A 25,048-nucleotide genomic window follows, 5' to 3' on the forward strand; every position below is an offset into this window, starting at 1 on the left:
TTCCTCCTGGCTTCCAGCACTGTAGAGCTTCATTTAGGTCAGATTAGCTTGCAGAACTGCATCGGCGACGTCCCTGTATGTAAGGAGCTGAACAGAGCTGGAGTGCACAGCTAGTGCAGTTGGCATGTAGGAGTTACTGGGCGCTGGTATGTGTTAGGTGAAATTTGGACGTAGGAGTTTTATGGGACTGAACATGCTCAGTATAGATGAAGGTCAGTGGAGCTGACAGCTTACCCACTGCAGACAGAAGGTTCAGAGATGCTATTAGCAACTCTCTAAAAATCTCCGAGTGTATGGATGTGGCAGTTTTCAGAGACTTCTAAGAAAACCATACCCGAGTGCTTTTTCAGGGAGACTACCAAGATGTGTCCTTGGGCATGTCATCCATCTGAGGTCCTGCGCCAAAGCATAAAAGTAGCAGAACTCTGTAGATAAATATTTCCATGTTCATTTTCAGACAGAGAGGAAATGCTGGAAATTCATACTCAAATTATTACATTTGATAAACATACATAGTAAAAATTGGAGGCCTCTAAGAGAAAGATATTAAGTATAATTTTACTGACAGCTCCACTTATAACACAATTTTTAAATCTTTTCACTTCAATCTGTAATTTGTATTTACATAAGAATTCAGCACAACACAGTTTTTAATAAAGAATTTTACAGCAATTTAAGCTAATGGAATTCTACATGTACATGATAGTATGTTCTCAGAAGGAAATATTAAGTTAAGTGGGGAGGAATCATCTTATTGACATCCCTTCCCCATTCTTAAATTTAATGTGTGCCAAAATGTTTGAGAAGTGAGGAGGAAAAATCTTTGTTAAAAAAGCTGAGGTCCCATTCAGAAAGTTTGTTGAGTTGGTAAATATTATTTTGTAGATATGTCTTCAAACTCCCCCTTTTATGAAGTATCAGCATGAAATTAATATATAAATTTTACGTAAAAACTTTGTTAAGTCTTTGGGATATTAATATATTCTGAAAATTAGGTATTTGATATATTTTAACCTGATGCAGCTAATATAAAAATCATTTGTTTTGTCAATGCTTCCTGGACTAGAATTCCACTTTTTGGTCCTTATCCTAGGTAAGACATTGTTTGCAAATTGTGCTTCTTGGGAGGGTGTTTGTAAAGGAAAAATCTAACTATCAAAGATGTTGCTAAGGTATTAAGGTACTGGTAAAAGCAGAGTGGTTGTCATAGTGACAGTTAAAAATAAACGAAATTGTTCTGGCTTCTTTTTTTCAGTCTGCTGAAGAAAATTGAGCGGGAAACATGGAGAGAAAGTGGTGTTTCATTAATCGCTACAGTGACTCGCCTCATGGAAAGGTTACTGGACTACAGGTGAGTGATTATCACAATTTGTCAGAAGGGTTGTCATCTTCAAAATATTAGGAGAAAAACTTGGTCATCTTGCACAAATGGTGACTGCACATGGATGCATCATCTGTACACGCTCAGGATCTCTGGCAGCAGCTGCTTAGTCAATCCACAAATGACACAAGCTAGCTGAAAACCAACCCAAGTATATATCCCTCCAGTGGGATGAAAATCCGGTGGCTTGCACCAGTTTCCTATCCAGAATATAGAAACTTTCAGCAGTAGGTTAGTAACTGAAGTCTACCTGAAGTCACCAAGCTCGGTATTAATCACCTGACAGCTGTCTTACAGAATATGTAAAATTATTATCACGATGTCAGTCATGCCTAGTTGTAGTGTCAGCTGGCACAGTAAGTATGTATATAGAGATATGATCTCTGAGTGAGGAGCTTGCATCTGACTGTACTGCACAAAAAAGGGATAGGGAAAGAAGAGACATATCCTCCTTTGTAGACGTGGGAGACTACAAGTGATTTTCTCAGTCATTTGTGAAGTCTGTGTAGAAACTTAAGATTCAGTTTAGTCCTCTTCATTGACATCAATTGTAGCACTTTCTAGAGCTTAAGAGTTTGTATTTTCCCCAGTTCCACAGGGAATCACTGGTGAGACCTGCAACTCCATTTGCTATCCTCACTGATAGTATGAAAAGAAAGCTACTCTGACAACAAAAAAATGAGCTTTTTCTATCTTGAAATGCTTGCTATTCCTCCTCAGGGATCAGTTGGATTACAACCTCCAGGGCTGTCAATACAACATCTTTCAGAACAAATGTGTATGTTAGTGGTTATAAGAGCATTTGAGACAATTGTTTAGCTCATGTATACAAGAACGTTTTAAATTTATGTAAAATTTCTTTTAGTGACTGCATGGTCATGCCTACCTGTTACTTTTTACGCCAGTATGGTTGTACTAACACTATGTTTCCCTGTTTGCTAATCAAAATCTCTTAAAATGGTTCCCTTTTGGTTCCAACTTTTTTTTGACTTGGGAATCAGATCCATTGCTTCACCAACTCATAAATGATACTGATTATAGTGTGCTACTGAGGAAAATTTGGTTGTCCTCATAGCATTTACAGAGGAGGTCAATGTCATTCTGCTTTTTCGCAGAGGAACTAATGTCGTAATTCTATGACCACTTTAGATTTACACTGTCTCTGAAGAAAGCAGACTCATCTCCTCACTCACATCACCCTCTTCCTTGTGCCAACACAAGTGTTTGTGCTGCACTGTGGTGATCTGACTGAGATGGGCTAAAAGTAACACAACAAAAGATGCTGCCTGTTTTGCTTCGTGAGGCTTCTGTAGGCCACAGTGCAGGACTGGGAATGAGTGCCTGAGAGCCAGAGGTGAGCAGAATTGTATTGCTGGCTTCTGCTGCCACAGTTTGAGCACAAGGTGTGAAGAAATCAAATGAATCTACAGTAGTCATATGGCGAATGACAGATGTGCTTTATGTTAAGAGTAGGATAAACTTCATTCCTTTTGAATTTTATTACTTTCTGTTTCAGGGACTGCATGAAAATGGGAGAAGTGGATGGCAAAAAGATTGGCTGCACTGTTAGCCTTTTGGTTTGTATAATACTTTATCTCATCTTTTTGATTCTAATTGAGCATTTTCTAGTATATAACCACATATTTGAATGGGAGATGGCCTGCTTCTTGATGCATTTTTAGTTGACAGAAATACCGTGCTTAGTATCGCTAATATTTTTTTCAGGATGAAATTGATACAGTAGTTTTCTCTGGCATTGTATAGTTGAGTTCTGAGGGATTCTTGTACTGTTTTATTCAATTCTCTCCCTACTAGATAAATTCAGTCTCCCCCTGCTAGATAAAATTCACCAGAGTATTTTGCAAATATAATTGGTCTCCCAAGTTCTTAGAAACAAACAAACCTTTCCTCCTTCCCAAAACCCAACCAAACTGACATGATTTCTCTAGTTTCCTGTCTTACTCAATAGCCTGTTCAGGTTGTTTCGAATGGATATATCTTATAAGGGATATAATTTATATCTTATATAAGGGATATCTTCTGAAGACTGCAGGCTCCTCCCAACAGAAGAGTCAGAAATGCTGCTCCAGAGCTTCTCATGTCATCAACCATCAATGCAAATGCATAGTATGAAAAATATTTCATTTATGTTTAGAGGGTACATTTTGCTTCTAGGCCAATTTCTACTGACAAGTTTGTTGATTTCTGTTAACCTTGGAAAGTTTCCATTTTCATGGTGATTGTTTTGGAAAGCTTTATTTTTAGCCATGGGGAAAAAAAAAAAAAAAAGCAAAAGCTGACTTGTAATTCTGCATTTTTGACGTCAGTGAAACAATTTGGTATCACTTCTAAGTAGCAGTTATACATAAAAGAATAAAGGATTTCTTCAGCAGGGAAATAGTGCTCTCCGAATAGGGACGATGTTTACTACACAGCCATAGAGCAGCTGTCTTTCTGTCAAAATCTCTGGCATGATTTGAATTCTTTAAAGCACCTGGATTATTTTTGTTCTATCACTAAGGAGTTTTTAAATTATTATTAGTAAATCATTCATTCAAGATTTTCACAAAAAGAAAATTGAAGCATTTAAGAACCTCAAAACATCATAAAGCTTTTTAATAGGATTTTTCATGACTTGTACAGGCTAAGGCAGATTTTCTACCCTAATAACATTCAGACAAATGTTACTATTTGCCTATCAGAGAAATAACTAATGTTAAATTTTGAAAAGAGAACTTTTATTACAAAAGCAGCACACCACTTAAGACATTTAGTTGTCCATATGATGGATGAACTGCTTATCATCTCCAAAAGATGTTTCATGCAAAGGGTAATTAGATGAATGTATAAAATAAAAGGCTAGAGGAGGAAGCAACACTTCGTTTTTCATCAGCACTTTGAAGGTATTCTGACTTCCAAAGATAAGAGGACTGGTTGGCATGAAAAGAGAATATTTATGTTGTTTTGCTGTAGAGGTATGTGCTCTTCTTCTGGGAAATAGAATTGTCCAAGTCAACCAAGTTATCAAACTCACTGGAATTATGCTGCATCATGCAATATGCTGAAGGGCTCTGTATAAGTATCAGTAACTTAGATGAAAGGAAAAGGTAGGATTTTTTTTCCTGTTCTACTCACTCTGGATCACCAGGGTTGGGTTTCACATTAGTAATGTCTGTTCAGAAAAGCTGGTGTAAGAGGGGTCTAGTGGAGTTCCTTATATGTAAAAATCATCTAATTTCACATTTGAAAGTTGAATTTCTGATGAAAGAAATCATCACAGAACCATACAAAAAAGCACTGAAAGAATATAGAGTAACTTTTGATAACATTCTGAATTTTCTCAGGCATCCCTGGTCTTCATTGTTGTTTAACATTAAATTCATATTTTAGATCGTATTCATTTAGAATTAAATATTATTAGAAAGGGGAGATTTTTCCTGTGATGCTCTACACTGGCCTATGACATGATGTCATTTAAGTAGAACATGTTCGTGCTGCCTGTTTGAATGCTGTTTTCAAGATGTTTTTTCTTAGGAAAAAAAAAAAGTCTGTCATAATTAAGGAAGTCTACTTTTTACATCACGTCCCCTTTTGAAGACTTTATCTATTATGTTTTGTGTCTTGAAATAGTTTGTTGATAAAAAAAAAAGTAAAAAACACCTTTGTCACTATATTGGCATGACACATCTCCTGAGCTGAGACTGGGTTGTCTTGCTATTGTCTGCCTTAGAGACAAATTGGACTTTGTCAGGGCTGAGCTTCAGAAAACCAGTTGATATGTATAGTTTAGACTTGTGACAAGTACTGGGGCCTTTAGTGCACGGGGGTAAGAGCCAACAGGTTCAGTACCGTAGTTCAGTGCCATATTTTGTCTTTAGGCCTTATTGCTTGCTCTTGTGTGTTATTGAATATGTTTTTTTTCAGACAGGTAAGCATGAATATACACGTAGATATTTTTTCATTTTCTCTTCTAAGAAAATAATCTGTTCCTGGTCTACACACTGTGGAAGGAAAAGAGAAGTCTTTGGATTATAAAGTCATATGGTGGCCTAAAAGGGGGCATGTCATTACAGAGCTATTGATGAGTAGTCATTTTCTCAAGCCAGTTAAAAACGTACTTTGTAGTATTTTTGTTATGATACTCTCATAATGATCCTCCCACTTTTCTCTTTGATAATATCTCAAACTAAGAAAATGTCACACAGTAAGAATACTTTCCAATAAGGGAAGCATTTTGGCTACTTGCTTAGAATTCAAATAGTAGGAGATTTGAATAATAGAACACAAATTGTTAATTGCTAAGGAGAACCAGTTCAAGATTCTTGTATCCTATAAATTTTTGTTAACCAAAGCAGGTTATCCTGAACATTAAGTGTAGCTACCAGAGAAACTGTAGCTGCATGCCCCTTGGTGAGTATGGCAACACTTGTGGATAGCGCTGTAGGGTTGTGCTCCTCTCCCTCTAACATTATGTTGCTTCCCATGTTTTATCCAAGTAACAACAAATAGCAGTTATACATCCAGAAATCTCTAGCCAGAAATCTTGTAGAAATTTTGTCCTGAATATTACTTTTGAGTGCAACTTTTTATATTTCAATCATTTAGTACAATATTTATGCATCAGTTCCCAGTGTCAGTTAGGGCTGAAGAAATCATGTTTTTCATTTGGGATTATGCCGTTTCCAGTACTGAACAGTTCTTTGTAGTGTTACCAAAGTCCTCCTGGTATTTTGCTATGACAGAATGAAGTGTAGACATACCAGGCAGTAGATATTTTGTTAAAATATAAGTACAAAAGTTAAGAGTGCTGTCAGCATTTTAAAACCAACGAAGAGCTTTCCAGCAAGATGCTAAATGGTTAAATGTTACAGAGAAAGAAACATCAGATTTCAGTTTTGTCAGGTTCTTCCTCTTATATTCTAAGATAATTTAAAAAAAATCAAGAGCATGTTGACTGATCTATTGATAATTTAATGGAACTATTCATTGTATTACTGAAGTTCTGTGTAATGCCTTCGTACATGTGAAAATTTCAAATATAAGATGTATTTCTATAGCATTATGTTCAATATCTTTTGTTTGTAATTAATATATTTAATACCTACTGCATTTCATTACTAAATTCATTTTATTGCAGAATTTTTACAAGACAGAACTGAACAAAGAAGAGATGTATATTCGCTACATTCATAAGCTCTATGACCTACATCTGAAAGCACAAAACTTCACAGGTAACTTTGTACAAACTGGAAAAGGCATTTAGGCCTAGACTGTGATTTGCAGCCTTTTGTAAACCTACAAACTGTATCGCAGTGCAGAACATACAGGCCCAGGCAACAGCAGGGTTCAGCTGTTCCTGCTTAATTTCCTTGCTCAATTTCTCAGTCTCTCTCTCTCTCAAAAGAAAAAAAATAAAAAGGCTTCTTTTCGGCCCTACAACTCTACTACTTGCTGAGCCATATTGAAATAACTACTACTGATACACACTAGCAATAAATGTATGATGGGTCATTCTTCACCCAAGAGGAGTGAAGTTTAGAGGAAGCTTTTGTGAAGTGGTTTGGTAGTATCTGAGCCCCTTCCCTTCCTCAACTCCCTCTCCCAAATGCTGCTGGTTAGCTCTTTGGTGCAGTGTGTTCCTACTTCTGGTTAAAAAAAAAAAAAGAAAAGAAGTAAGAGCCATATAACTTACATGTGGTGAAACAGAGATGTCTTTTTGAATCTTTGCATACCACATTTGCAGTACTATTGTCCAGTATTTCTCAGTGCCAATTTAGCAGCAGGGCAGGCCATTATCATTTAAACGAAGAAATAGAAAGATAATGTGCACGGTTGTTGTTTATACAGCAAAAGGGGTACTTCATTTGGGTGACTGCATGCTATCAAGGATAGCTGGAGTGGACAAAATCAGTATCGCTTTAAACTAAACAGTCTTTGCCAAAATGTTCAACTGACCTTATAATACCTCTATCCATTCCCCAGTGATTGCAATTGCAACAGTATTTGTTCAGAATCTCTGCAGATTTTTTTTTTTATTCTTAAAAGTAGATTAGTTGGTTGGGGGGCACTAGTAAACAGGCTACAGGTACCTACTGCCACAGTAAATTTCCTTATGCTTTTCTAAAATCCACAGGAAAGATCCTTAGCTTGGAATTTCTACCATCCCTTCACAGTTCATGGGTTTAAAATCTCAACTAAATAGCAGGGTGTATTAATGAGAGGATTTTCATTTCCTCATGTGATCTGGCAGTAAGAGCTTTGTTTATCAAGCAGTGTCTTTGTCCAAACTGGCTTTTCTGACAAACTATTAATTTCCTGGTTTTACATAACAGATTTTAGTAACTCTTTAAGCAATACTGAGTTACCTTTGCACATTGGCTGCTAATCTGTGTCCAGTTTACCTTCAGCAGTGATATGAATCTTTTTATTTTATTATTGTTTTGCCATCCATTCTTACCTGAAATTGCTCACAACATATCTCCAGGACTTTGTTATATATCCTGTGTATCTATTATTAACACGTGTGATTTTTGCATTCTTTGCCATGGTAGATTCCATGACTAAGATTTTTTTGCCGAGGGAAACTTAAGGAAGGATTGGCTCACACCCATGGCATAGGGGTAGGGGCAGTCTTTCCACTAGAACATAGATTTATGTAATCCATTGCCTTATCAATCTGCAACAACACACAAACCTTTTGTAAATTGTCTGAATTCAAGTACATGGGAATAGGAAAAGAATTTTGCTACTTTGGCAGCATTATTATATGTACCATTAGTTTGCTAACTGCATAGTTTTCTCACCATTTCTTCATCTAGGGATAAAGCCAGCTTGCCCTTAAAATAATTATTCTCTTCTTTTGCAGTATAATTTACAGGACTTTTTCTAATAATTCTCTGTGAAAAAAGTCTTTTTTTTTTTTTTTTCTAATAATAAAAGACCTATCTGTAAATCTCTCTTTACCAAGCACTCAGTTACAGCTATAAATTTAACTCTCTCAAGGCCGAAGCACATTAATTTGCTGGATCCTCTTGTGTCCCTTCAGTCACCTGACAAGTGTAATGAGATAGTCTTTGTTAATATCCATCTTAGAAATGTTTAGGTTTTTTGAATCTTTCTTGTATAAATTGAATTTCCCCCATTGTGAATCAACCCTGTTTCTCTCTTGTTACTGTTTCAGGGCACAGCCAATAGTTACAGACCTCTTCTGTGCCAAATCAGTACCAATACACTATTTGTTATACTGGCCTCTGCCAGAGATAGGATGCTGGGTACAGGGACCCTTCAGACCTTTTGTCAAGTATAGCCATTCTTAGTTTAGGTACTTTCTATATATATTTATGATAACTTCATACAAACAAACAAACAAAAATACTAGTATGACTGAGAAAAATCTACCAAATCTAAGGACATACATGACAAGTTAGAAAGAAAGGGTCATTGTGAGCTATAGTGACATCTGTTTGTGATCTGCTACTTTGCTTTCTTTGAATTTTGAATACTTTATCATCAACTTCATGGATTTTTTTTAATTGTTATGTAAACATGCTGCATATTTTGACTACCAAATTGTAGCTTGAAACAACTAGGATAAAAGTACGTTACTGGTCTAGCAATCTGAAAGCAGTGTGATGCCAAAATCAAGACTGTGCAAGTTCAACTGGTCCCCCTTGTGTATGCGATACAGCATTGTTTTGCACTATACTTAGCGTTTTACAACATTTGGATTCATAGCCATAACATCTGCTGCAGTGATGGTTTTTCATCCAGGGGTTTTTAAGCTGGACATCTAAGAGGAACACTACTGTTAGAAAACAATCTCTGTATAGTTTGGTTGAAATCTTTCAGGAACTTACATGGCAGAGTCAGAAGTAGAATATAGTTGTCTGGGGCAAGTTTGCCTACTCAGCATATAAAACCTGCAATAAAAAAAAATCCAGTCGACAACTTTTTCCTCCAGCGCAGAACGTCTTCAGAACATGGCCCATCTTTGTACAGAATAATGCAAAATAGTCCTCTGGCTGGAAAATAGATTGAATACTAACTCAGAAAACAATAACGCATATACATAGTTAGCCAAATTGAATTGTGATAACCAGTATTAATTCTGGCGTTTTGTACTTGGCCAAAGTCTGACTTTGCACTGGGGAGTTTCTCTTAGTATTAGTTTCATTGCACTGTTTCTGAGGAATTCCTTAAAGCAAAGTTAAAAAAAAAAAAAAAGTAATATTGTTATTACCTGATAATTCCTACTAAACATGATCTAAAGATTACTTCACAGTTCTCTGATACTGGAAAGCAATAGTAAGTTTGATTCATACAAAACTTTTTTTTAAAAAAAGGAAAAAAAAAAGAGAAATTTTGTGTGCATTTCTTTTTTTCCTATGGCAGAGTGTTAAGTCAGCTGAGAGGAATTTATTTCAACTATAGAAGAAGTGAAGACTATTAAGAAGACTTCTTTCTCCATTTCCCTCCCAACCTGATCTCTTTTGGCCTGTATCCGTAGTCCTATCTATCTTCTTTCCTCTTTCTTGATGTTCCTCAACCTCCAGCCTGTGTTCTCTTGTTCAGACAGCAGAATCATTGAGAGCTTCTCCTTAGCAGAAGGAAAGTCTAAGGCTAAGCAGGAAATTCTTTCTTAATTTCCGTGTTTCCTTTATATTGTCAGATTCAGTAAAACTGTCCCAGTGACTCTGCTTTAATTAGTGTTTGAAAACTGTCAGCTGAAGTTTTTATAGCTGTGGATAGTAGCCATCCAAAACTACCGATACCATTTGTTTTATTACTTGAAATAAAACGATTATCCATTAAAAAGATGCATATCAGTAAGAGTATTCACATTTCTGTTTACTTTCTCTGTCTGTTTTATTTGTTTGGTGCTCATATGTACTGTGGTGTAATTTGTCTTACAGAGGCAGCCTACACACTCTTGCTGTACGATGAGCTGTTGGAGTGGTCTGATCGGCCACTGAGAGAATTTCTCAACTACCCCATGCAAACAGAGTGGCAACGTAAAGAATATCTCCATCTGACCATCATACAAAACTTTGATAGGGGAAAGGTAAAATAGTCCTATTGTACTGAATGGATCTAGAAAGGATAGTTAATTCACTTTATGGCATTACTTCCAGTGTTGCAGCCTTTTCTCATATAGGGGGGAAGTGTTTGTCATTGCCTGATTAAGCAGTTACTTAGCGACACAGTAGGTTCCTTCTAATCCTGTGTTTGTATCCTAGAAATCTCCCACACTAAATGTGAGAATAATTTGCACTCGTGTAGCAGTTCTCTTTGTGTCAAAGCACTTTATAAAAGATGGTATAATTTCTCCCCATTTTGAAGGTGATGAAAACAAGCCATATAATGAAGGAAGCTTATGCAATTCACTCAGTGACCAAGTGAGGAATAACATTCAGGGGTCTGGATTATAAGGACTATGCTTGCACCTACTAAATCATGTTGTGTCTTATAGAATAGCAATTGCAGAATCTCTGAAAGGGAATTGGGGGGGGGGGGTCACAGTTCGTTGTTATCTCTGAGAAATGTTATGAATTAAGCAAGAGTGATTATCCTGTAATCTAAAATTTTATATGCCCTTTGTGCAATGATTTGTCTCAGTGATAAACAGGCAATTCATTGCATTTTTGCATAGCTAGTATAATATCCAGGTAAGCATTGTAAATGTAATCAAACCTATGCTAATTATAATTTTTTTTTCAGAAAATTCTGTAATCAGTTTGTAATTTAAACTATATGGTACAATGAAATATTTTCCAAACTACAAAAATTAATTAGGATATGTTACGAACACATTTTTAAAATGTGAAAATCTTACTCTGTTGCATCAGTCTCATATCTCAAAAGAGACAGGCATCACTCTTACAATGACCTATATCTTGTGCAGTGATTGCCCTGTAAGACTCATGTATTAAATAAGTCTCTAAATAGATCCTTCAAAGAATTCCTCACTATTACTCAGCAGCAATCTGTATGTCTAATGAACACTATGTTCAATTATATTCAGTTACTGGAAGTATGACAGTGTAGAAAGAACAGGTTTCACTAATAACTCATGAAACAGTCGCTGCAAAATTACTGAATGTCTTTTACTTGCTTGCAGTGTTGGGAAAATGGCATTATCTTATGCAGAAAAATTGCTGAACAGTATGAGAGCTACTATGACTACAGAAACCTCAGCAAGATGAGGGTAACGTACCTGAGAACTTTTCATCAGTCACAGATCAAAAAGCTTTTTTAATTTGGGATATAAAATATTACCTCAAAACCTAAGTTTGCCACCGAGTGGCCCTTCAGTTAGCTTTGAAAATATCTTTTTTTTTTTTTTTTAGCTTGTACTTGTTTTCTCTAACAAAGATTATAACAAGGAGTGTAAGCTTTTTGAAGAAAAATGGAAAAATAAGAGGTCTTGCAATGTTTGTACCTGTACAGCACCCCCTCTGTGTGTATGCCTATGCAAAAATACTGTATCTACTAATTCAGTTTCACTTATTTCGTATGGTTTATCCAGGGAATGTTCTCTTTATGCAGTCCTTTGCTAGGAGCAGTGACATGTCTTTGCAGTTGTAATTGGACACAAACAGTTTGCAAAAAGCAACATGCAACTTTACAAATCTGTTTATTGCATAAAACTGTGATCTGCTTAATAACGTAAAGCCAACAGGAATCTTTTCTGACAGTCTTCCTGCTTTCTCTATCATTTTTAGAGCTTTGTTTGTATGTTCATTCTTGCTGCTGTGGTATTTTGAAGATAATCTGGTCTTCCTTCTTCATGTCTGTTTCTGATGGATTCAATTTTATATATTAGTTTCCTTTTAAAACTTTGTGTACGTGTGGTATGCTTGCTGCTGGAACTGACTAATCCAGAGCTGCTTAACAACATGATACAAAAATCTCAACACAGGCCTAGGTAGCAATACTCCTTGTGATCTGCCTACTCCATACTTAGATATCCCAATTACAGAATCGTGTAAGCAAAAACAAACTATCATCATGTGAATAAAATACTATATTTATAGATATTTAACTGCACTTAATGTGTTCTGTATTTGAACTTGTCAATATCCTTTACTATATCTGTGCCACCTACGCGTTAACCCGAAAAGGAGGGGTAGAGGATTTCTCATACCAATGTAATCTTAGCAGCTACTGGTATCATAGACACATTAAATATCTGTCTACGTTAGCTAAAATGGGGCTAATACTGTTTTTTTCATAGTATAAAAAAGATTATGAACTGAGAATGTTTTGCTGAAAACAGGAGAAAATCATTCAAAAAAAGGGAATTTGACATAAAGTACACTTTGTGTCAGTGTTTTGAGTAAAGTTAAAGTAGTATAAAATTCAAGTAAAAATAAAATAAAAAATGTAATTGCTATTGTGAAATTCATCAAGGAACTCACGTTAGACACTTAAATCATTGGAATCTGGTATGATTTGAATACAGTCATTTGGAATATGGTTCCTCAGAAATCACAGTTTGCTGTCTAAACTGACCACATTACTGCCATGTGTTTGAATAATTAACAGATTGCTAGGTCACATTTCAAATTGTATATCGTGTTTCTATTACTTCAGTTTTTCATTAAAGAGCTATACATTTTGTTATTAATCTTTTACTCTTTTAATATAGGTACTTCATAGTTAAAAGCAGGGGTTTATTTTAGTTCTTGGAAGCTTTCAGGTCACTAGGAAATATAAATATTCAATCTAATACATTCCGAGACTTGTAGTTCTTCTTGCTGTTGCTCAGAGATGCAATGCAATTCCAGTGCTTCACAGCAATGTGCTAAAACACCTTGTATTTTTTGATAGCTTAAGGAAAAGATACGTTTTCAAAAAACACTAATTGCATTTCTTCTCAATCTCACCCAGATGATGGAAGCATCTTTGTATGATAAAATTATGGATCAACAGCGTTTGGAACCAGAATTTTTCAGAGTTGGATTTTATGGGAAAAAGTTTCCATTCTTCTTGAGAGTAAGTGAATAGAAAATAAACAGAATGGAGTAATTCTGGGATTTATGCTGTCATTCATAATCACTTTCCCTACCAGAGAATTTAATTATACCATATATGAGTTCTTTTCCTATGAGAAATAGGGAATTTTCTGTGTTAATTAATGAAAATCCTCATGTTTCCAGGGGCAAGAAAAGATCCTGTCTAACAGAAAGACAAATGCTAGGCTTTCAGAGTCCCACATAGACTTAAGGTTCTTGTTTGTATTGGAATCCATCCACCTGTATTATTCCACAGACCACCATCTTCTTTTCATTGTAGCTTGTTCCCACTGTTCTGTTCGTTTCATGCTGGTGGCTGCTCAGAAGGTGGCTATCAAAAGAGAGGTATCGCTTGACAGATGGACAATCAGTAATTTAGCATCTAAGTAATTACATTTCCAATCTCCATTTTCTTAATATGAGTTAAAAATTCAACATGCTGAGTTTCATTGATTAGCAGCGTACTAAAGCTGACTAGATACATAAAGTTACTCTTGAACATTAATCTTAGATTCTGAGGTTACTGAAGTGCCCTTGGAAATGTTATTCTCATTATTCTGTTCCCCTCTTCCACAGTCTGCAGTGGTTTAGCTGCGTTGACTGTCACCTTGGGAAGAGAACAGAATCCATCTTATTCATGGAGCCACTGCAGTCGTAATCCAAGCTCCTCTTCCTATGGTAATTCAAATAAGCGATGAAGAAACCTCCTCTGTGTGGTGGAGGCCTAAAAGCCTATTTTTTCTTTGCCTTTGTGGCAGGGAAAATCACAAATTCCAAATTGTAAATATAGCACGAAAGACCCCATTGAAAGCAATGCTCAAAAATAGTCTGATGGGCACATAGTTTTTTATTGTCTAACAGTCACCTGTATATATCTTATGGATAAACCTATTTGAAAATGTTAATTAGAAATGATAGAATGCTTATGTTCCTAAAAATGTGTCCTAAAAATGAAGTAAAAATGTGTTCCTAAAAATGAAGTGAAAGTACTGGAAAAAGTCTGCACAAGAATGCAGTATTTTCAGACCTGTAAACCCTTCACTGTTTATGCATCAGCACATGAAGTATTTATGTATTTTCCAAGTCATATGTACGTAGCACTCCTAAAGAACAGATTTATGCTTGCTGCACCAACGAGGAACACCTCAAAACTTAACTAAATTTGATTTAATGTTTTTGTGGGAAAGTAGTTTATAACTCCTTTAAGCAGTCTGGCAATGTTTTCTATAGAAGGAATAAAGAACAAAGCTTCAGAATAAAGCTCTCAAATTTTAATTTGTAGGTGCACATTAACACTATTGCATTTGGCTTTGTATAGCGTTCCCATTAAAGTCTAGGATCTCAGAATTCAATGCTTCCTGTCTCTTGTCAAGGCACAATAAGGACAAATACTGTTTCTGTCTAAATCTGCTTCAAGTAAACTTTAGTAATTACTTTTCAGAATTTTCTAACATAGATTTTAAAATGAAGTTCACTTAACAGTGTTTTTTAAAAAAAATAGTTAAGATATTTCCTTATTTCAAACACGTGTACGAGCAAAATCAAACCAAAAAAGATTTGTCCAGAGACAGGAAGCCCTCATTACCAACCCATTTGGGAACTAGTTCCAGTGGGTACTTCATATCCAGACATCTCGTGTTTAATGTGGGACTTGCATTATATCTATATTCATGTTGTACAGTCTCAAGAAAATAATGGTGCAGCTTCATGGTGAGCATCCAGGTTAAAAGAAATGGGGTTCCCTAGTTCCTCATGGAAAGGACTTTCTGCTTATTTCATTGTCTTAACTGTCTGTTGCATTATATTTTTGTTACATATTTTATACCATTTGATATTTTAGGTTAGCTACACACTTTAATCCAATAAGAACAATTTTTCCCTTCAAATTTTTATTGAAGATTTAAGTATAATCATTTCATTTTTCCAGACTTCTGAATAAAACATTCTTTATATGGTAGAATTTCCTTCTTCTGTTAACTTCCCTGCTCTTTTTAGATTTCTTATTTTCATCCTTGCCTTCTTTCTTATTTTTTCCTTCTTAAAATGATGTAAGAATTGCCCTTAGACTGTATTTAAAATTGTGTTTGGACTTATGTGTTGGATACCCATTTATTTTTGCATAACTTGCTCTTTTTTTCTTTTCTTTTTTTTTTTCTTCTTATTCTGCTCAGAATAAGGAATTTGTTTGCCGAGGACATGACTATGAAAGGCTGGAGGCCTTCCAGCAGCGAATGTTGAATGAGTTCCCACATGCCATTGCTATGCAACATGCTAATCAGCCAGATGAGACCATCTTTCAGGCAGAAGCACAGTGTATCCGCATAATCACAAACCCATACTCTGCAGTTGTCTTTCATGCTTTCAAAAAATGTAGGTACACCTATAGCCAATTTCAATCACAGTGTGCCACACTGAAGGAAATGGTAGGTGAGAATTCCCGTGCAATTTGTCCCAAAGGCTCTATTATGTTTGGATTTATTTTTGTGTAATTGTTGGTTTTCATTAAAAATTCATTGGCAGATAATTAAGATTCTTACTTTAACCAAAAATACTAGTATAACGCTCTCAGATTTCAAGTTACAGTAATTCATGTTCTTACAATACAGCATGTTAGCACAACATTGTGTACTGTATGTAAGAATATATTTAATTAAATCCCTTTATTCCCTGTACATGTAAAACATGTATGTAGCGCTATTTTGGGTTTTAAAAAAATCAACAAAACAATAACAAAGAAACCACAGATCATCAAAAATCTCTCAAGTTCCTCTCCCAAACTATCAATAGTCTAGAAGCATTTAATGATACAGACTTTTAAGAGTTTTTTATTCTGTCTTGCTTCAGGAGTCATTGTGCTCTGCTAATTTCAATGAAGTGGGATAGCCTTAACTCTTTACATACAGACTTGCAGATCTATGCTGTGACACCAATCCCAGAAAACCAGGAAGTCCTGCAGAGAGATGGCATTCCAGATAACATCAAGAGCTTTTACAAAGTAAATCACATCTGGCGATTCCGGTATGACAGGCCGTTTCACAAAGGGACCAAGGACAAGGAGAATGAATTCAAGGTAAAGTACCGCGCACTTTCCTGAACTACTAAACCCAATGATTTATTTGTAATATCAACTACAGTTTTGTTATTGAACTGAGTGTGTTCTAACAAATTCTCTAGAGGATATGGCAGGTCAGGTTTGACTGTTTCACTACTCATTTTAATTAAAATAATATGATAAATATATGGGAGATTAAATGTCTTTTTTTTTTTAATATGACAATAGGAGAGCAAAAAGTACCTGTTTTTGCATCAGTGATATAGTGAAAGCACAACTGGAGAGAGCGGAGCAGCCTCCAGAGAAGTTTATAAGGCAGATGGGATACTGTCACTAAGAATGGTTATCTGTGGATTACCAAAAATTATCTCTCCCTAGAGCAAGGGAAAGACAGTTTTGACTAAGCTAAAGCATAATGTTCTGTTCCTGTGACATCAAGACTAAAAACTACATCTGAACTTACAGCTTGTCTCAGGGAAGAGCAATAGTTCCTTCCCTAATATGTAAATGTTTTCTGTTCCTCCTAAGAAACATATCAACTGGAAATTCATCTTACAATTTTTGGTGTAATTTCAATTTTGATCCACTAGAAATGCTTACATCCTCACATGGGAACGTATTCTGATATTCAAACAAACAAAGAGAATTATCCCGTAATAATGCTCTTAGAAGGTTAGAGAGAAGAACTTTAAGGGTAAAAAATTAGCTAAATTAAATCTCTGCTGTCCTCTAATTAAAGCTTAGGGTTTTAATTTAATTTTATGGCTTGTATATATTTTGTGTAAGAGCTATACTGTGAGTTAACCATTACTCTGACTTCAGGTGATTTCTCATTTTAAAAACCTCTTGCTCTAAGTGTTTAATAGTATTTGAGTATCACATCGGCCATGCATTTTGGAATCTCAAAATAGACTTCACAGAGGAGAGCTGGTGTAAGCTGTTCTGCTTCTGAACTCTCCCTGTTCTCGCTTGTTATCTCAGAAAGGAAATATCAAAATGCTAATTTAGTTGCGAGTGACTTTTAGAGATGAGGGAACAATATATAATGTAGAATAATACCTTGTTTAAGAGTGCAGAACCAGCAGAAATTACTGCATAGCAGCAAATCCTAGAAAGTAAGGAGAAAAGTGGAAGTCATAGGCTTCTAGGATGGACATTTCAGTATATACTTGGAAGCTAATACTTTTTTTTTTTTTAATGTATACGGTTTCTTAGATGGAGATATTCACAAATAAAACTGTGCATAATTAAGAAAATTCTAGAGGCAAATTAGGGGTAAAAATTGATTTTTCATATTGTAGAGCCTATGGGTGGAGAGAACCACACTGATCTTGGTGCAGAGTTTACCTGGAATCTCCCGTTGGTTCGAAGTGGAAAAACGTGAAGTAGTGAGTATGAGACTGACAGCAATATGTATTGTGTTGGTTTACTTCCTTATCTATATGTTATTTGAAAAGTACTGTAAGATTAATTACCCAGATCTAATTTCTTTTAAAAGTTTTCAAGCTAGCTACAACAAAATTATTTACAAAGTAGTAAATAATTTGAGTTGTCCAGTTCCTCTTACCCTGTAAAGTATTATTAAGAACCACCCTTAGGATTCATTTTAACAGTTGAGGGAAAAAGGAGTTGTGAACAGTAACAGGGAGTCAGAACATAGACAAAGGCAACATTTAATGTTAGCAAATTTCTTTCTTAAAACTCAGCATGACATAACGTTTAAGACTTAGAATATCTGTAGCTTAACATTGCTTCCAGTATTCTTGAAATGCAAGCATTCTCCAAATTCCTGTACTATAATAAATTCCATGTGGGTATATCTCTGTGTCTGCCTGGAGCTCTGTGGAAGTTACCAGTTCTCAGCATGGGCACAGAAGCATGCCTACGTATGACTTGCAGCAATAGGTTCTAAAGTACCAATCTGTTACTGATACGTTATAATTTCTTTTAATTCCTTGTTTTATTTCTTAGAAAATCCTTAAATACTTTTCATATGCATTCTGAGGAGTGCTCCTAATATAAAGATCTCTAAATAATTTGGTCAGTTGTTGAACCAGGGAATATAACACCTGCAACTGCTTTCCTTTCCGTCAAAGCCAGTTATACAATAATTCCATTAAATATAGGAATACTGTTGTACAACGGATTTTCTCTAAAAATCTATTGTGTTTTTCTTTTATAATAGCAACAAAATATTATTTGTTCACCGTCCTGATACTCTTCTGTAGAAGACTAAAAATGGAAATTAGTAAAAATCAAAAAATTGTGTGTGACATGAGAAGTTTTGTTAGTTGATTCCTATTAAGTCCTTACTAGGTTAATATGACCCCAATCTAGTTACTACATGGAAAATGAAAAATAGAAGAACCACCTCAGTTAGTTACTGTGTTACTATTATAATCACCATTTCCTACAGTTAACTCTAATAATTTTTTCTGGGCGTGTTGTGGACTGTGACTCAGATTTGTGCTTGTATGTTTTGGTAAATTACAGCAACTGCAGGCCTTTATTCTTCCCATCTCTCTGCTTTTTGCTTTTCCTGCAGTTCATGCCAACAGTGAGTAAAGCTTCCTCGTGCTCTTGAGAAGACAGGCACATTCTGTTCAATGACTGCCTTTAACTGTAACTTGATTATCATCTTATCTCAAAGCCTGCATTCACACTCCTCACCCATAACGTCTAGCTGTTGACTTTACATTGGGTGTGTGAACTAGCTCACCCAAACTTAAACTCTGGTCTGTGCCCTTAAGCAAGGTGAAGGGCTCTGACTGTGGTAGTTTTAATGAGGTGGGCAGCTGAGCTACACCGCAGCTGTTCTCTCACTCCCCCTCCTCAAAGGGAAAGGGGGAGAAAATAAAATGAAAAGGGCTCAAGGGTTGAGGTAAGGACAGGGAGATTGCTCAACAATTATCATCACAGGCAAAACAGACTCAGCATAGGGAGATTAATAAAATTTATTACCCATTACTAACAAGCTAGAGCAGTGAGAAACAAACAAACAAAACAACAACAAAAAAATAAACACTTTCCCCCCGTCCACCCTCCTCTATGTCCTCCCCCCATGCGGCACAGGGGAAGGGGGAATGGGGGCTGCGGTCAGTCCCTGATGCTTTGTCTCCTCCACTCCCTCATGGTCCCTCTCTGCCGCTGCTCCACGTGGGGTCCCTCCCACGGGATGCCGTCCTTCCCCAGCTGAGCCTGTGGGGGCTGCCCACAGGCAGCAGCTCTTCAACAACTGCTCCCACCTGGCTCCGTACCACGGGGTCCATCCCCCAGGAGCAAACTGCTCCAGCACGGGTCCCCCACGGGCGGCAGCTCCCCCCAGACCCCCTGCTCCTGCGGGGGCTCCTCTCCACGGGCTGCAGCTCCGGCCCGGTGCCTGCTCCTGCGGGGGCTCTCCATGGGCCGCAGCCTCCTCCAGGCCACATCCACCTGCTCCACCGGGGGCTCCTCCACGGGGGGGCTGCAGCGTGGAGATCTGCTCCATGTGGGACCCATGGGCTGCAGGGGGACAGCCTGCTCCACCAGGGGCCTCTCCACAGGCCGCAGGGGAACTTGTGCTGTGTGCCTGGAGCACCTCCTGCCCTCCTGCTGCACTGACCTTGGGGTCTGCAGGGCTGGTTCTCACTCCTCACTCTCCCAGCTGCTGTTGTGCAGCCGTTTTTTTCCCTTTCTTAAATCTGCTCTCACAGAGGCACAAACAACTTTGCTCGTTGACTTGGTTCTTGGCAGCGGCAGGTCCCTTTGGAGCCAGCTGAAACTGTCCATTATCTGACATGGGGCAGCTTCTGGACTCTGCTCATGGAAGCCACCCCTGCAGCCCCCGCTACCAAAACTTTGCCACTTAAACCCAATACACTGATCTCACCCCAGATTAGGTAAGGTTACCAAGGACAGTCCAAAAATAGCCCCAAAGCCCAGCAGTTTCACTACATGTTGATGTGTGTGCATTTTGTAGCAGGTGGTGAGCATTCTCCCAGTGTCAGATAATAAATCTACTAGAGAGTGTTGTTTGCTTTGGTCCTTGATTACTTGATAAAATTAGTTCTCTCTGTTCATATGTTTTATAGTGTTGTCCAGATGAGAGAGAACTTTTTCAGCCCCAACACACTAGAGCATAGAATGATGTTGTTTTCAGGTTTAGAAATCAACGAAAATTACCTTTAATTTGTTTCATCTTTTAACTGAGGATTAAGCATGTTTGCAATTTTTCCTCACTTCTTTTTCAGGTGGAAATGAGTCCCCTTGAGAATGCCATTGAAGTTTTAGAAAATAAGAACCAGCAGCTGAGAACATTGATCAGTCAGTGTCAAACTCGACAGATGCAAAACATTAACCCTCTCACAATGTGTCTAAATGGGGTCATTGATGCAGCAGTTAATGGTGGTGTTGCTAGATACCAAGAGGTAAGCAATTTATTTTGTATTTATTAACAACCCGTTATGTGGTAGCTTCTTTCTGAATCTTTGTCTGTACAGATGCAGTTCCTCTGTATAAGCTTAGGACAGAAACTATTGTATCAATAATACTTTTAATTACAGTTATTTTACGGTGAGCTGATGTTAAATATCTATAGTTTTATTGAAACAACTGTTTTGGTGCAGATAGCTCTATAAACACATTCCGCTGACAAACAATTTCACAAACACTTGCATTCTTTAGTGGCTAATGCTTTTCTTTATCATTATTTTGCTTTAGAAACAGTTAGTTCTAACTGTATTGCTATAATATGTACACCCTGACCCCACGTCTGGAGGTACTTCTGGCCAACCAGCACATTTCATTTTGTATGCTGATGTTTTGATTTAAGAGACATAGTTTTTAACAACAAATGAATTCACCTCATAGAATTGTTTTTTTTGTTTGTTTGTTTGTTTGTTTTTACATCCTTCTTCTGCTTCTCCCAAATTTTTGATCAAAACCATTTTCTGGAAAAATCTAGTGAGTTGTAAAACATATTATTCAAAAACGTCCAAACTTTTACTTCAGTACTAGATTTGTCCCCAGAAGTTGTTCCTGATTATTATCATCTCTAAATCACCTTAAGAAAGCTTACATTTTGGGATGCTATATTTTCATGAAGTTATGTGGGATTTTGAAACTGCAGTAGAAAGAAAGGACTACTTTTTTTCAGCTCAGCTTGATCTCTCTGTTTCTCTTACTAGTCTTATGAAATACTTGAATTGACTACTTGTTCCTTTTGCATTTAAAATGTCAAGTTGAGTAGTTATCCACTTGTGTCAAAGGCTACAAGATTTGGTGTTCAGTCAACAGTGGTAAATTTGATAAAACTGCACCTAAATTAAACGACAAGAGATTTGAGTCTGCTATAATGTTAGAACCTGTCATTAATACTGCAGCGTTATGAAAGCTGGGAGGCTAAAGCAAAGCAATACCATGTTTGATGTTTCCCAGCTGCCTTTAAACAAAAAGGACAACAAAGCTGTTTAGCATAGCGAAGCACCACTAATGTAGTCCCTGGAGCAATAGAGTCATGTCAGAGCTATGTCTGGTTTGAATTAGTAGTATCTGAGTTTGGTCAGAGCTAGCCAGATGTCTCTGCACGGCTGTCCCCATTCTTCAGGAGTGTATTAAAGGTTTTAGCTTGTTCCATTCTTTTTACTGTTCTTAGCTTCAATTCTTGATCTCCTAGGTAGTCTTCATTTTTAGTTTTTGATTCCCTTCTGTCCTTTACCCATTTCTCTCTCTTTCACTATCTAAAATAGGATATTACACATTTACATTTCACCAATTTGTGTTTTAAATGCCCAAACTGATAGTACTGGCTGTGAGATTTGTGTGGTTTTTTCTTCACCTTTGCTCTCTTTTCATATTCCCTTTTCAGTCTTTATATGTTTTCCTGCTGTTTTGCCATTTCTCACCTCCTTTCTATCTTCCTTCTTTTCTGTCCTCTGTAAGTGCTTTTCTCTGTCCATATGGTTTGCTTGCTTTAGCCTTCTCCCCTGTACAAAACCCAGTCAGTCTTGGAGCATGTTGTCTTTAAGGTAAGTTTAACTGTGTCTTTCCAGATACTCTTTCCCTTTTGGCAGCTTCCCAGCTTAAATCATAGAAGACCCAGCAAATAATGTATTTTGGCCAACTGCTGCCTTCTTGATTCTGCCCTCTTTTTTTTTATTTTTTCTTTCTTCTTCTCTCCTGATGGGATAAAGAAGATTCATCTCTAATCACTCTGCCCTTGATATTGCATCTCTTAGAAGTACCATTTCTTTCACTGGTTTTGGTACAGAGCAGATCCCAAGAAAATCTAGAGAAGTAATAGTTATGCAAAACCTTTCTGTACACTAAAAAGCATCAAGTGTGTTTTGTGCCCATTAACACCTCTCAGATTGCACTTTATGCTATAACATACATTTCTTTAAGCTCCTTTGCATATGCTAGGAATAGAGTAGAGACACTTTCATGCTTAATTATTGGAAACCACCAGTTCCAAGACTGTTACTGGATTTAGTCAAATTCTGGTGGTTTTGTTTTTTTCTTCTAAAATACTGGAGATTTTGCTTAAAGTTAGAGTATTATATCTCTGACTCATATTACAGCTCTTGCAGTTCTCTCTCAGCTCAAAACTACTGAGACACCACCTGCTTGATATTGAAAAAATATTAAGATTTTAGACGAGGGAAAAAAATCAGCTGACAGAAGTTTGGGGTTTGGGATTTTAGCAAGTATCAGAGGTCTCCTTTCTACAGTTTAGACTTATAAGACTTCATGTTGACTTATCTGCAGTGAGAGGGCCATGTGAAATAAATACTCTTCACTACAGTGTCAGCATTTTCTGGACAGGTCTCAGCACTTCCTTGTTATGGGTTGCCACAGCATGAGATTTTGGAACTGTCAGAGGAAGGGGTATATTAATCTCCAGCTCCACCCTTCCCTATATTTACAAATGATTATGCATAGCAAAGATTTTAACAGCTAAAGTTGTATGGAGGGTGGATGTAAGTGGTGTATGAGAGAATCTCTAACACAAGTGGAAAACAGAGCACAGAGTAACAACTACTGTCCTCTCCGCTCTGTGGAAAGCAAACTATGTGTACATAGGTATGCAAACGGAGACCTTTTGTGACAAATGCACTTCTGAGAAGGTCCATAAATCTCTCAAAGGAGCAGCTGGGCATTTTCTTTATAGAGTAGAGCCAAGCAGTGTTGTAAATTCAATGTAATCCCTTTGCAGTGTAGGATAGGTGCCATGGTAAGGAAGATACAACCATGAACAAAAAGGTGACTGCTATGTCCAGGCTACTGCTGGTAGGTAAAATGACTTCAGGGTATTATGGCTGGTGCTATTTAAGCGTTGAAGATGGCATGGAAAGTCATATAAGCTCATTAACACGCATGGATGTTTATCAGATGCTCCTGTAGTGGAAAAAAGTGTGTATTTTTGAAGTTTTGAAATCATTGTGATTTTTGAAATTTTGAACATTTCGTTTTGAAATCATTGTGAGTTCTTTCAAACTTTAATCATATTAAGAATGAAAAGGATTCTGTCACAGCTCCAATACATGTAACAGCATAAAATTATGTGTTGTTCTTAAGGTATCTTTACATTTAACGGATAATGAACCTCCTAGTATGAAAATAATTTCTGCCTAAATCTTTGCAATTATTTGAAACTTCTATGTCACAATAAGTGAGGAAGAGATGTTTAGTTTCAACTATGATTTCGAAATCAGGTTTCCAAATTTGATTCGTAATCTGTCCAGGATATTGAACAACTGATTGAATTACACTTAAAGAATGGGTTCATTTTATTTGCCCATACTCCAGCAATGCCGAAATGAATAATTAATTATTTAGCATTATTTAGCATCTTCTATTGTATTGGAAAAGGAGCTTTTGCTTCAAAAATACCGTGAAGAAACTGTTGTGTTGTTTTGTTTTTAAAAAGTCATTTGCTTCTACTTTTTTTACATTACTTTTATGATTTTATTCTGCTTTAGGCATTCTTTATCAAAGAATATGTTTTGAACCATCCAGAGGATGGAGAGAAGATTACGCGCTTGAGAGAGCTGATGCTCGAGCAGGTAAAGTGGGGGTAAAAAATGGCTAGGTTGCCTGCTCAGCTGTTCTAGCTAAAGTGATATGTCCCCAAATAAAATACTAAATTTCAGAGGTTAGTAATTGCTTAGTGGTCTGTAGTATTTTTCTGAATTAGACAGCAACTTCCTATATAAGCAGGTTTCCAGGTCATGCTAATATATGCTCCCTAGTCCCTTTCATCATCATCTTAATCTATTCAAACTATTCTAAATTAGAAGTTGAACAAGAGCCAATTTTTTGTCTTCTGATGATCATGTGCAAATATTTGCACAACATATTTTACCGCTACTACAGAATAAACATTCTCACTAAAAGGTTTGATGGCTTAACCAAATATTTGTACATTGCAGTTTACCACTAGTACAGAATAGACATTATTTTTACAACAAAGTTTATCATAAGAGCAAAAGGGAAGAAATTCTGCACAGTGGAATATTCTATTCATTACATGTTTTTTGTATTATTTCTTCATTTTTCCTATTTACTGTGGTCTTTACATCATGAATATTCCTGTAGAATTTGCTAAAATAAATAAATAAATTA

General features: G+C 36.6%; 1 protein-coding gene across 5 annotated transcripts in view; it reads left to right on the forward strand.

The window, feature by feature from the left end:
- The window catches only part of DOCK4 (dedicator of cytokinesis 4), a 249,294-nt gene that overhangs the window by 207,886 nt on the left and 16,360 nt on the right, over nt 1-25,048 (forward strand). For 3 of the 5 annotated variants that reach the window (XM_040550612.1, XM_040550631.1, XM_040550644.1), the window contains exons 33-44: nt 1,067-1,093; nt 1,256-1,351; nt 2,898-2,958; nt 6,519-6,612; nt 10,294-10,442; nt 11,499-11,585; nt 13,271-13,375; nt 15,567-15,708; nt 16,299-16,465; nt 17,749-17,835; nt 20,677-20,853; nt 24,406-24,489. In XM_040550612.1, the coding sequence (XP_040406546.1) occupies nt 1,067-1,093; nt 1,256-1,351; nt 2,898-2,958; nt 6,519-6,612; nt 10,294-10,442; nt 11,499-11,585; nt 13,271-13,375; nt 15,567-15,708; nt 16,299-16,465; nt 17,749-17,835; nt 20,677-20,853; nt 24,406-24,489 (1,276 nt within the window). The remainder of the gene's footprint in view (nt 1-1,066; nt 1,094-1,255; nt 1,352-2,897; nt 2,959-6,518; nt 6,613-10,293; nt 10,443-11,498; nt 11,586-13,270; nt 13,376-15,566; nt 15,709-16,298; nt 16,466-17,748; nt 17,836-20,676; nt 20,854-24,405; nt 24,490-25,048) is intronic. The other 2 variants (XM_040550622.1, XM_040550636.1) reach the window with 1 other exon arrangement.

The sequence above is a fragment of the Cygnus olor genome, chromosome 1 (genome assembly GCF_009769625.2).
Source record: "Cygnus olor isolate bCygOlo1 chromosome 1, bCygOlo1.pri.v2, whole genome shotgun sequence".
Classification (NCBI taxonomy): domain Eukaryota; kingdom Metazoa; phylum Chordata; class Aves; order Anseriformes; family Anatidae; genus Cygnus; species Cygnus olor.